The 12,368-nt window shown below is 44.9% G+C and overlaps 1 protein-coding gene across 2 annotated transcripts; it reads right to left on the bottom strand.

Moving 5' to 3' along the window:
* Positions 1–572: 572 nt before the first annotated feature.
* On the bottom strand, positions 573–6,812 carry TRIM59 (tripartite motif containing 59). Of its 2 annotated transcripts, none has more exons than XM_035334407.1 (3): positions 6,595–6,812; positions 4,431–4,567; positions 573–3,832 (listed from the first exon to the last, which is right to left on the bottom strand). In XM_035334407.1, exon 3 carries the CDS (start codon positions 3,827–3,829, stop codon positions 2,594–2,596), a length of 1,236 nt encoding a protein of 411 aa, XP_035190298.1. In that variant the 5' UTR covers positions 3,830–3,832; positions 4,431–4,567; positions 6,595–6,812; the 3' UTR covers positions 573–2,593. The 2 variants fall into 2 exon arrangements, with proteins under 2 accessions (XP_035190298.1, XP_035190296.1); XM_035334405.1 differs by lacking the exon at positions 6,595–6,812 and adding an exon at positions 6,120–6,173.
* Between the last annotated feature and the right edge of the window lie 5,556 nt (positions 6,813–12,368).

Raw genomic sequence — 12,368 nt, 5'->3', positions numbered from 1 at the left:
GTTTTTCTCCCCATCTCAAGCTGACTCTAGAACACCTTGAAGTACAGCTTGAGGCTCAGTTTATGGTTTCAGTTTGTTTTTAGTTCTCACTACCTACTCCCGTACTAAGTAGCAGTCAATCTTCCCCAAGGTGAATTGGTTTTGGCTGCAGCAGGTAACTGATGCGTGACGCCCCTGCCCTTCCCTCAGCCTGCGAGTTCCTCTGCCAAATTTTGGCCCCGTCCTTTAGAGAAGGGGTGGGCAGCTGGCACCCAGCCGAAGGGAACCCACCACTCCATCAGGCAGAAGTGAAAGGGGCCCATGCTGGACAACGCAAAGCAACATGAAATCTGCATCAAGCAACTAAAGGGCTTGCTGCTTCAGAGACCCTTCACCACGTCTGTACTACAAAAAATGGGGCAAGTGGAAGAAAACGAAGCAGACCCAGCACTGCCGGATACCCACGTTCTTGTTCCAACGACAGCTGCTGCTCCCGTTGCGTGGCTGCAGCTCAGCCCCATGCGCCAGCTCTGTTTAGGATTAGATGGAGACTCTGTACAGTAAAGAAATCAAGGTGTTAGCCAACCCTCATGTAAGAATACATTTGTATGTAAATTTATTAAAATATATAGTACATAAGTACAAGTACCAAATGTTTCTATCAGTGATAAAGGCATCTTATAAATTCATGTTGTCTGGAAAAATAAAACTTCATTATAAACTTTTCATAAGATTTTTTAAAAGTTAGGAAAATAAAGGACAGGAAGGTAAGTCAAAAAGGAAGCCTCGTGGTAGCAGGCGTACAGTTAGCACCAGGATTTCAGAGACTTACATGCCAAACGCCAGCCTTCTAGCAGGGCTTTAGAGAAAAACAAATAGCCCGATTCCAAAGTGTTACTGGGAAAACAATGTGCCACTTTATCCAGTCCCTGATACACCTACACACTACTACTAAAAGGCAAACCCAAATTATAGAAACCAAAATTACAGAAACAGGCAAAAACCCTCTCCTCTGGAACGCTGCTTGTTCACACCTTTCCGTCAAAGCCACACAAAAGAGACAGCCCAAACTGCAGAAGGGTGCTGCACAATAGCCCTCCGGTTAGACTTCATGTTTTAGCAATGCAGCAACAGCAGGACATCAATATTCTCCAGACTTCACTTAGGCTTAAGGAACACACCAGCATCACATCAGGGGATCGAGCTGGCTCTCACCTCTCGCTGCAGTCGCTATTTCGCAGGAGCCCCCACCAGTGTCTGCTGGTAGCAACACACAAGTCTGGGTTTGCGCACAGGTTTTAACATGTGAGAGGCTACCCACAGAACTAAATCACTGCTTAACTTGTATACTTTTAAATAATAATAAATAAAGCGCCCAAGGAATGCTATCCTAAAATACACTGTTATGTTTATGAAGTCAAATTTAGACATATAAAGAGCCCATTTTGTTTTTTATAAAATCATTAGTTCATTGTGAACTTCTCTGTGCTCTGCTGTTCTAACGGCAGCGCTTAAAGGCTGTTTGATTACAGCTGACTCTGAAGGTCACTACTCTGAAGGTAACTACTGAAGGTCAAGGGCTGCTGCCATTGTACATTCTTCTACTGAGCACAGCTTAATACCTCTTCAAAAGAAGTAAAGAGTGGTAGCGATTATTTGACTGCAGAACAAAACGCTGTCATTTCTTCTTCTAGGTCAAGGTAAAGACCTCCATTATTTGTGCTAAAAGCCTGAAAATTTACTCATTTTCAAGTTGTTTAAGGGCTCTTGACATTTGAAATCCTTATACCACCGATTTCAAAGGGAGTTGTGCTACTTACTGCAATACGGATCTATTTTCACTACGTGTTAATTCTTTCAACAAAAACTCAAGGCTCATTTTAGGAAATGGTGCAAATTCCCTGGTAGACTAAATAAATACCCGATTTGTGTGTAGGTGGCACTAAACTCTGCATGCAATACTTTACCCCAAGTACTGCAGATACTGCTCTGTAAACTGGAGAAAACTATTTAAAAGAGATTAAAAAACACGGATTATAAAAAAGGCTGAAATCACATCACTAGTAACCAGGAACATACAAAATGAAAACGAAGTCCATTAATATATGATTTAGAGACTACAGATCAGGTATGTCAGTTAAACTACCTTGAGAGAGAGGTCAATAAAACGCTAAATGCAAGCTTTACGTACACCAGAGCTCAGAACTGACTGACTTGTCTAGGACCAGCCACTTTGCAGCCTGAGGTGCTTTTTTTAAACTTTCAGAGTTGTGGTGTTTCTATTAAAAACATAATTAGATTAGGTAAGCATTAAAAAAATGTAGATGTTTGAGGAGTTTTTGCAATCAGAAGGCTGCCGAGAGCTTTCTTAGACAGACGTTACTTCTGCGTGGCTCTTACCAACCACCTACCTACTTGCTGTGTGAGCAGATGAACACGGCTTTTTGGTTATAAATCTTCTCATTTAACTAAGAGTTAAATGATGAAACCTATACAGAAAAAGGAAGAATATGGAAAAGAAAGAAAAAGCGTATGGTTTTAACAACCCAGCTATTAAGTAGAAACTTCAATTAAAAATAAATCTTAGGGATTCCTGCAGTAAGTTCTAATTTAATCATTGAAATAGCCAAAGAGGAACAATCATCCCTAAAAACCTCACCAGTAGATTAAATTTACGGCACAGTGCATCCACTATAGTCTGCAAATGAGCACAAAAACCTTGATAAATAGATAGCAAGAATTCTGAAACGTAAGTGGGAACAGCTTCAATTGCAAATGATGACACCGGTTTGGAAAATGCAAACAGAGCTATCGCTACTATTACAAAAAGAAGCAGGACTGTTAGAGGATTTACAGCCTGAATAAGTTCTGTAGATTTTTCTCTTTCTTTTTGCTTGCTTTTGTTCTGTAATTTCCTTTTTGGAATCAGTTTTATTTTTGGAGTAAGGATCTTGTTGATCTGACCAATTTCAGTTTTAGACCACACATCCTTCAACAGGTGCCCAACCCTGGGGTAAATCTCAACAGGTTTAACATCCGGTAGCTGCTTCTCTTTCAAAGCTTTTAGTCGTTGATATACACCATCCACCTTCTCAAGAAAAACAAGTGGGGACTCTTCTTTCTGAATAGATGTGTTCAGTGACATTAATTCAAGCTGTTCTTCCCTCATTTTTTTTAAATTCTCAATGAGAGGATCATATTCTTCCAGAACCTGTCTGTTGATTTCATCCAGTGCAGACAGCAGAGCTTGTTTTTTATGCTCCAATGTATCGCTAAGTTTCTTAAAGTACAGAATCACTACTTTTTTATCATCTTGAACAACACTTTCACACTGGGATTTCTGTTCTTTCAGCTTTTCAATAAGCAAATATACATCAGCCCAGTGTTTATCAGTCAGCTGCTCAAGAATTTTTCCAGAAGACTGCTTCTCTTTTATGTAGGCACTGTAAAGGTCATCTATGGGATGCCCGTTGTGTTTTCCTATTGTAAGGCAATGCCCACACACCATTTTTTTATCCAAAAGACAGTAAACGTTCAGCGGCTGCCTGTAATGTTCACTGCAAGTTGCAACATCAGAATGATCTTCCTGACGGTATTTCTCAATTATAGCTTTCAGTGCAAAGTTGATAGGCAGTGATTCGGTGCCAGAGTCAGGAATCTCAACAACGCTCCGACAGTTTGGACACTTCAGAAGAATTCTCAGGGGTCTCCAAATGGAAAAGTTGCCGGACAGATCAAGAACACCTTCCAGACAGTTTCTACAGAACGTATGGGAACAAGGCAGAACACGGGGATCTGTGAACAGGCTGTAGCAGATGGAACACGTTAACTCTTCCTCAAAGTGATGCATGTCCTACAAAAGAAAAAGAGAAAACCATTTAAACTCTTTTTACAATCATTTAAAATTGTCTTATTAACCTAAAGGCCTCAATGTGACACATTAATAACCAGTAGCCTAACCTACACCGGCATTTTCATTGCCAAGGGGAAAAGAGATGAAAAATGTAAGTGATCAATGGTTTAAAGAGCTAAGCTAATAATCTTCACATAGGTGAACACTGTCTACTCACGTATTTCCAACTTCTGCCTTAAAAAGCAACTAATCTAATACACTGGCTACATAAGCCTTTTTTTTTTTTAATTATTAATTACCGTAGGAAATACATTTAAACATATATTAATAAAGTTATAGTGAATCTTAGGAAAGTTACTTCAACTTAAGTAATTTTTTAGGTTTTACTCATGGTTAGAAAAAAAAATGGCTGCTGGAGCTGAGGCAGGAGCGAGTCCAAGTCAGGCCAGCCCCGCTGCCCGTCGGGCCCCCTTCCTCCCCTGCCAGGCTGCCCTGGCGGGAGCTGCCCCACTGCACAGCACTGCTGCCCGCAGCCCCCCTTGCAGGGCAGAGAACCGCGCTTCTCCTGCCCGGTTATTCAGAAGTTTAAAACCATTACCCTGATTGCCAGCGGTGATCCTCGCTGTTGGTGCCCTGTATTGTTTCCGTTCGTTCTAGATGATTACTCAGCAGCTGTACTGGGGAAGCAGAAGGTAGAAGTGCCTAAATCACCGGCAGCAGTGTGGAGAAAATAGCCTGCACGTGAACAACAGGGGAAATAAGTTAGGAGATGGTTATCGGATACAGAGCTGCTGAGAATGCCAAGGAAAAAAGATTTAACACCAGAGTTAAGCAAAGAATTAGAAAAATAAAAAAGTTTCCCAGTGAAAGAAAGAAAAGGAAGGAAGCTCATAAATGTTTTCCTGTACCGAGCAGATATTTTCCTTAAATATTCCAAACAACTCTGGTAGCAAATACATACGAGTACATAGGTATTTATACTAGGAGAGTCATTCAGTGTAAGCAAATCACAAACTAAAAGATATTACAAAAATTCAAAGTGTAATTTTGCCAGTAACATGCCAGGTTTCAGAAATCTAGCAATAGAAGGCCTACTTTGTGGCATTTTATCCTCTTCCAGCTAGCAATCCTATAGATGAGAAGAAAGCATACCTGCTACAGCTACATTTCAAAATTGACTAGTCTGATGTTCTTTGTACAGACTTCACGGGTATTATTTTTCCCAGCACAGCTTTCATTTAAGCAGGTCAAACAGAGCACATTCACTGACAGCACTGCATTCCTGACCCAGAGAGCCAGACACCCTTCATCTCGTTAATTACGCAAGCCATTGTTTAGAAACAGTTCTATCTGGAATCCAGCCTATCCAGCGGTTAGGTGGGTAAGTGACTTTACAATAAACGTCAGCTGTAACAAGCTGACAGACCCCATTTGGCTCCGGAGGGTTTTAAAAGATGAGTTTGGCAGCAGGTTACAGCCGAGCCAAGCAAGGGAAGCATTACAGTGGAGCGTGAGACACAGCTGGGTGCTGCTGGGCTCCCTGCACTCCACCAGGAAGGGGAAGGGACCACAAAGGGACCACAGGCCTCGCTGCGCCCTGCTGCCCTTCAGCCAAACCAGCCGCAGAAACCCCCGAGCCGCAGGGGGCCGTGAAGCTCTCCTGTACCACCGGCACAGAAATGACAAATGCAGCGACACACGGCCACAATCTCCCGTTTGCAGGCTCTTGTCACGGTAAGGGGTGACAGAACTCGCTCTGGGAAATAAAAGGCCCGGTTGCAGCACCTGTTGAGCCGTCAGCACAAACGGCACCTCCGGTGCAGCTCCCAGCTCCGGGGACTGCCCAGGGGCCAGGCACCAGCAGCCACACGCAGCAGGCACAGCTCGGGACTCTCTTCCCGGCCCTGCCGGGCCGTATTCCCGTCACCCACGCCACAAACACCCCACGCCCCGTCACGGCACCTCTCAGCCATGGCCGTTCCTTCGTCCCCGTTCCTACTGCAGGAACTACGGCTGCAGCCCGCGTTTCTACACGTTTCAACTCACTGGGGGGGGGGAGGAGGGGGGGTGAAGTAAGAAGGCCATGCGTGCACTCGACGAGCCCCTTCCTTTACGTTACTCCCCTCGGTTACCACACTAACCATCCGCTGCCCTGCCCTGCTCCTCCGCCAGGCGACCCCTCCTCGCCCACCTCTCGCGCCAGCGCCGAGGGCACCGCTCAGAACCCCCCCGGTCCCCTCAGAGTTCCCCCGGTCCCCTCGGAGTCCCCCCGGTCCCCGCCGCTCACCGCCGCCGGCCCGGCCCCGCCGCTCCCCTCAGCGACCTGAACCGCGCATGCGCCCGGGCGGCGGCGCCCAACGGCCCCGGGCCGCGCCGTTCGAATGGCAACGGGCGGGAACGGCCCCTAACGGTCCCTAACGGCCGGTAACGGTCCGTAACGGCCCCTAACGGCCCGTAACCGGCCCCCGTCGCGTGTGGGGGGCTCCGGGCAGAGGGGGAGCGGGCCCCTGGGGCTGCGGAGCGGCTGACAGGGACTCAGCTCCGCTGCCGGCTGGGACGGCTCCTCAGAGGCTTTGGGGGTGGACGGAATGGTGCAAACAGTAGGGGTGCGGCCAGGAGGGAATTTGTGATTAAGAAGTCATCTGGAGTCAATATATATATATAAGTTTATATATAGTATATACGTGACTGAATTTTCAAGGTTGAGGGAAAGAAACGTGTATGGCAAGAAACAGGAGGAGGGCTAATCAGGAGCAACACACCTGAGGTCGTCATCATCAGTGATGAAACATGAGGCGTTCGTGAAAAGGGAAACACCTCGGCATACATCCGTGTTTTCCTTGTCCACGCTTTTGTGTCGGTGTTGCAATCGGTGCTTTACCAAAGCCCTTTGTCTTCACAGTATGGGATAAATTCACCCTGAAGCTGGAAACTGAGAGAAGTCTTCTGACATCTGCTTTGGGGAGACCAGGAACAGACCCTCAGCAAGTACTAATCAGAGAAATACACAATAAAAAAATAACTTTAAAAAGGAGGTAATTATTAAGGTTCAGTTTAATGTTAGGCTTGTTTACCTACCTTGGCTCCTAACGGCAGTGAAGGTACTTTAAGTGAAGCAAAACTGCCACTGCCATACTTTAACAATGGGCGATCATAATGAAGGCTGTAGAGTTTGTCTTCTCCTTGAGCAAAACCAGAGATTGCAGTAGAAAGTGAAAGGATTAGGATTACTGTTACTGACAGTGTTTTACTGTCATCTGTTACACTGGCAAATCAATTAAAGTACCCAATGTGTAGACTTTTTTCATACTCCAGAATATTCCATGCTTATTTACAATCCATTGAACTACAGTAAGCCAAAACTGTAAAGTTGTTCTCAGGTGTTACTTTTACAGTGCATCTGAAAAATAAATCCCTTTAATGTTGTAATGGAAATCATAATACGTAATTATTCAAAAGTTACCTAAACATCTGTCTTAAAACTGGCATTAAGAGGACCTTACATAAATATCTGGGAAACATCTGGAATTATGTTTGGAATAATAGAAATATCATACTATAATGAATTAACCATCACACTGTAGCAGAGAGGCATGCAGTTCATAATCCTACATTTAGCTGTAATTGGTCTTTGTGGACAGAAATTCATTATGACAATACAAGCCTTAAATTCGTTAGTTACACCACTTCAGTATAAATATCCAACAGTTTTAACTTCTTTGTATCCCATCATGTAGAATTATTCACTATTTTCACCTTGAGCAGTGCTTTCTGTCACTGTACCACTTTCTATCACTATCTACTTGTGGCAGTATAAAGGCTGTAATCCACATGCAACAAGCTCAAAAGGAAAAAGGCTCTAAGGAAGTATCCATTTTCAAGTTCTTATATTGTTTCATGGTGTTTGTTACAAAAACTCTTGGCTTGTGATTATTTCTGCTACCTGAATCTGATTAGTTTCTAATACATGTTCCTTGTGGTCATGCCTTTGCCTACTCTGGCTTTCCACACAGTCCCCCCAGAAGGTAGGTCGCTCTTATTTTTGCATTCCAACAGCAAATGTGGAAGGATTAAAATTATACCCCTTTCATTCCCCTCTCGGTGACAGAGGGGAAAAAATACACAAATATTTTAGTGACACTCAGCTAATTTGGATGACTTAATACGAATATCATGTGCGATTTGACGTGTTACCTGGCAGCTCCAGTTGCTTCTGAGTATGCCTGATACAGGGCCTGGGCTTACAGCACCACCGGGCATATATCACGTGGGTTTTCTCTCAAGGCACAGCACTTGCTCTCTGCAGGACTGACTGCTTTTCTCTTTTTCAGCAGTTGTTGACCCAGCGAGGCCTGCCTGCTCCACCACCTAGACCGGCTGAGGCAGGGCCGCGCATGGGCCCAGTGCTGGGGGCCAGGACATGGCCATGCTCCCCCCTTCAGAGCCGCCGTCCTGCTCCACAAAATTGGCGATGTGTCCCGTGTACCTGCACACCAAGAAAGGCAAAAGGCGAAGGGGCAGCTTGGAGGCAGCTGTAGTCCAGAGCTTAGCCCTGGGGGTGACGTGCACGGCTGCAGCCTACCCCAGCTGGGTTGTGGTCAGAGCCGACTCACTCCATTCCGTGCTGGGCTTTATCTGTGTCCTTAATCACATAGAACACTCTTCCGACTGCCACTTCGTGGGCCGTGCAGGACTCGCCTTTATGAGCTTGACAGCTCTCTGCTGCCTGCTGGCCCTCCTCAGCAGCTGCGCAGCCATGCTACTTGACGTCCTGGGGCTGAAGCTGGGCAGGGTGACCGCCCCTTCCCTGCACAGCCTCGTCATCCTGTTCACTGCCATCGCAGTGGTCTCATCCTGTGGTCTCTGGGTATTGACGAAGCACAGCCTCCACACAGCACAGCACCCACAGCTCTTAGGCCACTCCTCGGTCTTTGGCTCCAGCTTCTACTTCTGTATCCTTGCTTGTGCCCTAGCAGTCATTGCAACTGGCTTGAGCTACACCGCCTGGGCACACGTTGATCTTTCTGTGACCCTCTGCCACGCCAGCACCAGTCGGCAGCAGACACATCTGGTCCCTGTGGATGAGCACGACAGCGCTAACAACATACACTGCTTCGAGACTGGCCTGCCCCTGGCCGCATGCGTTGCTGCCTTCCTCCAGAGGGAAACTGAGTCCCAAGCAGAACGAGGTCTGCCCTCCAAGCAAGAAGGAGCTGAAGGAGCAGAGGAAGGTGCCCACCTCACCCTTGAGGAAGCCAGCCTCCAGCTAGAGGAATGTCTGGCTACCAAACAAGAAAATACATGCCCAGATGTCACTGAGGATCCCCATCCTACAAAAGAAAACTGACTCCAGAATGGAAGAGGGTTATTCCCCCCAAAACAGGAAAGACAACATGGGAGAAAGAAGTTTCCATTTAATAGAGGAAAAGGCTAAGTGACACAGGCAAGAGCTCCTCTTCATGGAGGTACTGACTACATTGCCTTCTGAGACCTGCTCACTCAACTATCCAGACACTATGCAGTAAAATATTTATCCAGACCTTAAGCATCAGAATTTTTCAGTAAAATTATTGCTTCGCCAAGAGAGGGACTTAAGATGCTGTAAAACAAAGCCTTCCTTTTTTTTTTTTTTTTTATAAAAAAAAAAAAAAAAAAAGTGGTTTGGAGAAACATTAGGTCATTCCTTACTTGAAAACAGGAGTAAAATGTCTTCAAATCTTCCAAAAGACGACATCCTTCCCAGAAGAGATGCAGTACTGCAAAGTGAGATGAGGAAAAAAAGTCAAAATACTTAATTCTAAAATAAGAAATAATTTAATTATAACGTTTCCAGAATATGAGATGTGGTTCTTCAAATAATTAGTTCAGTTTAGGTTTGCCTTTTATTTGTGGAACTGAAACAGTGAAGGTTAGAACAGCAGGAATTTTTTACACTGGCTTTATTTCCATATGGGGGCAATTTTGCATATTGGTATTGTTACAGTAGGATTGTATTATATACGTTTGTTTTGCAAATAAGTGTTTTTCTTATTGTTCAAACATGATACACCTTTTCCTCAACCTGTGCTGCTTCATTTCATATTCCATTTGACTATTCCGTATGTCCCAAAGTAGAATTGTTGCTAACAGCATTCCTTTGGTTCCTTCACATGCCCAGATCATTCCCAGGAACAGATCAAAGAGGATGCTACAAGACTGCAGGTGCACGGTACATTTTTTCCCTATCATGCTTGGCATGAGATAAAATATGATCAATCCAGAGCCGGTGCTAGTTGTAGCTTTCCTACTTTGCCATGTAAATAACCAGTACATCTGACAGCATTAGTTTCATCGGGATTTGGGGGTAAACTGCAAGAACTGCTGCCCACAGGTCCCCTTTACTTTCTACCACATTACAGTCTCATCTTTTCAAGGCAGAAAACTGTCTTTGTTGAAATCACCAGGTTTTAGTAGTTTTGTCAAAAACCATTCTTCGAATCCTGGTCTTCCCCTCATTTACAGGTGGACAGATCCCTGACAACAGCGCTCCTTTTGCCTGCTCACAGTACCAGGGACAGGACCTGCAGGTTCTGCTGGACTTACCCCCTGCCTCCACCTCCCCTAGCAGATTGAGAACGTAGGCCAGTCTGCAGCTATCACACGGGTGACCTCCTGCAATTCCATTATGCTGGTTCTGTGAGCTTGCTAAGGACCCAGCTGAAAACTAAACCAGAAAAGTGTTTCTCAGAGGACTGATGTACTGGCTGGAGGATTACACCACATCACCAGGCCAGATGGGGCATTACTGAACCAGCTGATGTGGGTTTGCCAAGATAATGATAGCTCATTTCATAGAAAGTCAGAGATGAACCTCCACACGGAGCGTGAGCACTCACTAACTGATCACTGAGAGATCTGTAATCTACTTCCTATTACAGAAATGTCTTAAGTATTTTATTTACTATTTGAACAAGAAAAGCCAGAGATACAAATCTTTACATCCCAAAGTTTCTTCTGCCCTTCTCTCTGATGTACAGAGGAGGCTGCAACCACACGGGTGTTCTGTTGCTAGCATTACATTAACTGCATCCCAGTGCAAATCTGCCAATTAAATTTAGGGAACAAGTTGTATCTGTGAGCAGAATTCTGCATCTGACAAATTGCTACGAACAAGACAATGGGCTGCTGCTCTATCTGCACAGCTGACAGGCTGCAACGTGCTAGTGCCAGAGCCTTTGTGAAAACATTAACCTGAGGCAGCCCCCTTCTAGCCCCGTTAGTAGGATCTGCTGCAGTAACAACCCGCTAGAAAAAAAATTCTGCGATCTAAATCGTTTGAAATATAAAAATTGTAACCAAGTTTTGAAGATGAGCAGCTAGTGCCAAATAGGTATCCCACAAGTCCACAGACGTAAAACAGGCATAGCAACACAGAGAGCATTTGTCTCAGCACAAATCAAGTCGGCTGGAACATACTTTTTTAGGGGGCAAACCATTAAAGTCTGTATTTCTGTATTTACACAATTTTAAAAGGTGTTCATGGGGCAAAATGCACACAAACAGCAGCTGAAAGATGAAAACCATAAGAACAAGTGATATAGTTGGAGAAAATGCAACACTCGGCAAGGAAACGCTTCTTCAGGCCTAGGATACAAGGCTTGGGTTCCACCACAGAAGCCTAATTGCTGGCTACCACGCTTCTGGTCCGTTACAAGTCAGTACTGTCAAAGGCAGCAGAACACCAAGGATGAACTGCATGGTCTGAGCGAAGGGGTCCAAAGCTGTCAGAGTCATGGTTTAAATGAGAAAGAAGCAGACTGGGCACGTAGCTGTGGGATAAAAAGGTTTGTAAGGAGGGGAGTAACCACACATAACAGATGGAGCAGACGTTTACTGTCACAGTATTGCTCAGGCAAGAGTCTTAAAGCTTTGTACCATGAGAGCCATGCACAGAACTTGATTGGTAACAATCACTGCAAAAAAACCCTTGCAGCTGATGAAGCACTCAGACTTTGGCCTTGATTTCAATGCCAAACCAACTACTAGAGTTACATGGGCTCCTCTTTCTACACACAGAAGATAACCATGGTTCCTGGGCTAGCGAAGTCTGTAGCTGTCCATGGTATTGGAGCGTTCCCCCGCTCCCCTGCCCCAAGCTCATGAAGGTCTACGTTTCGATTTCACGCTTCTTGAAGGAAGATTCTCCATCTCAATACTCTAATTTCTGTGGTGATGAACAACAACATGTTGCTACTTTACTACGCTAAGTCCACTGCAACAGCAGGAAACACCTCCTTGTAATCCACAGTGCCTGAGAGTCCAATGGCACGGACACACAGCCTGGAAGTCCTTTTGTTTTTGGGGTACAGGCACTACAATAAGATTGAATTAAAAAATGACCCTAATTTCCCCTCTACTACTTCCCACCCTGAAAGTCTTAAGGCACAAGTTACAGAAGCAGCAGCCCAACCAAGGGAGCTTCTGACAACAATTTACAAAATAACTGATGATCAGAATAGAATGTAATTAGTTTATAGCCAGTTTATTCTTACGTACT

The sequence above is a fragment of the Oxyura jamaicensis genome, chromosome 9 (genome assembly GCF_011077185.1).
Source record: "Oxyura jamaicensis isolate SHBP4307 breed ruddy duck chromosome 9, BPBGC_Ojam_1.0, whole genome shotgun sequence".
NCBI lineage: Eukaryota > Metazoa > Chordata > Aves > Anseriformes > Anatidae > Oxyura > Oxyura jamaicensis.
This window is presented reverse-complemented; position numbering and strand designations above follow the sequence as displayed.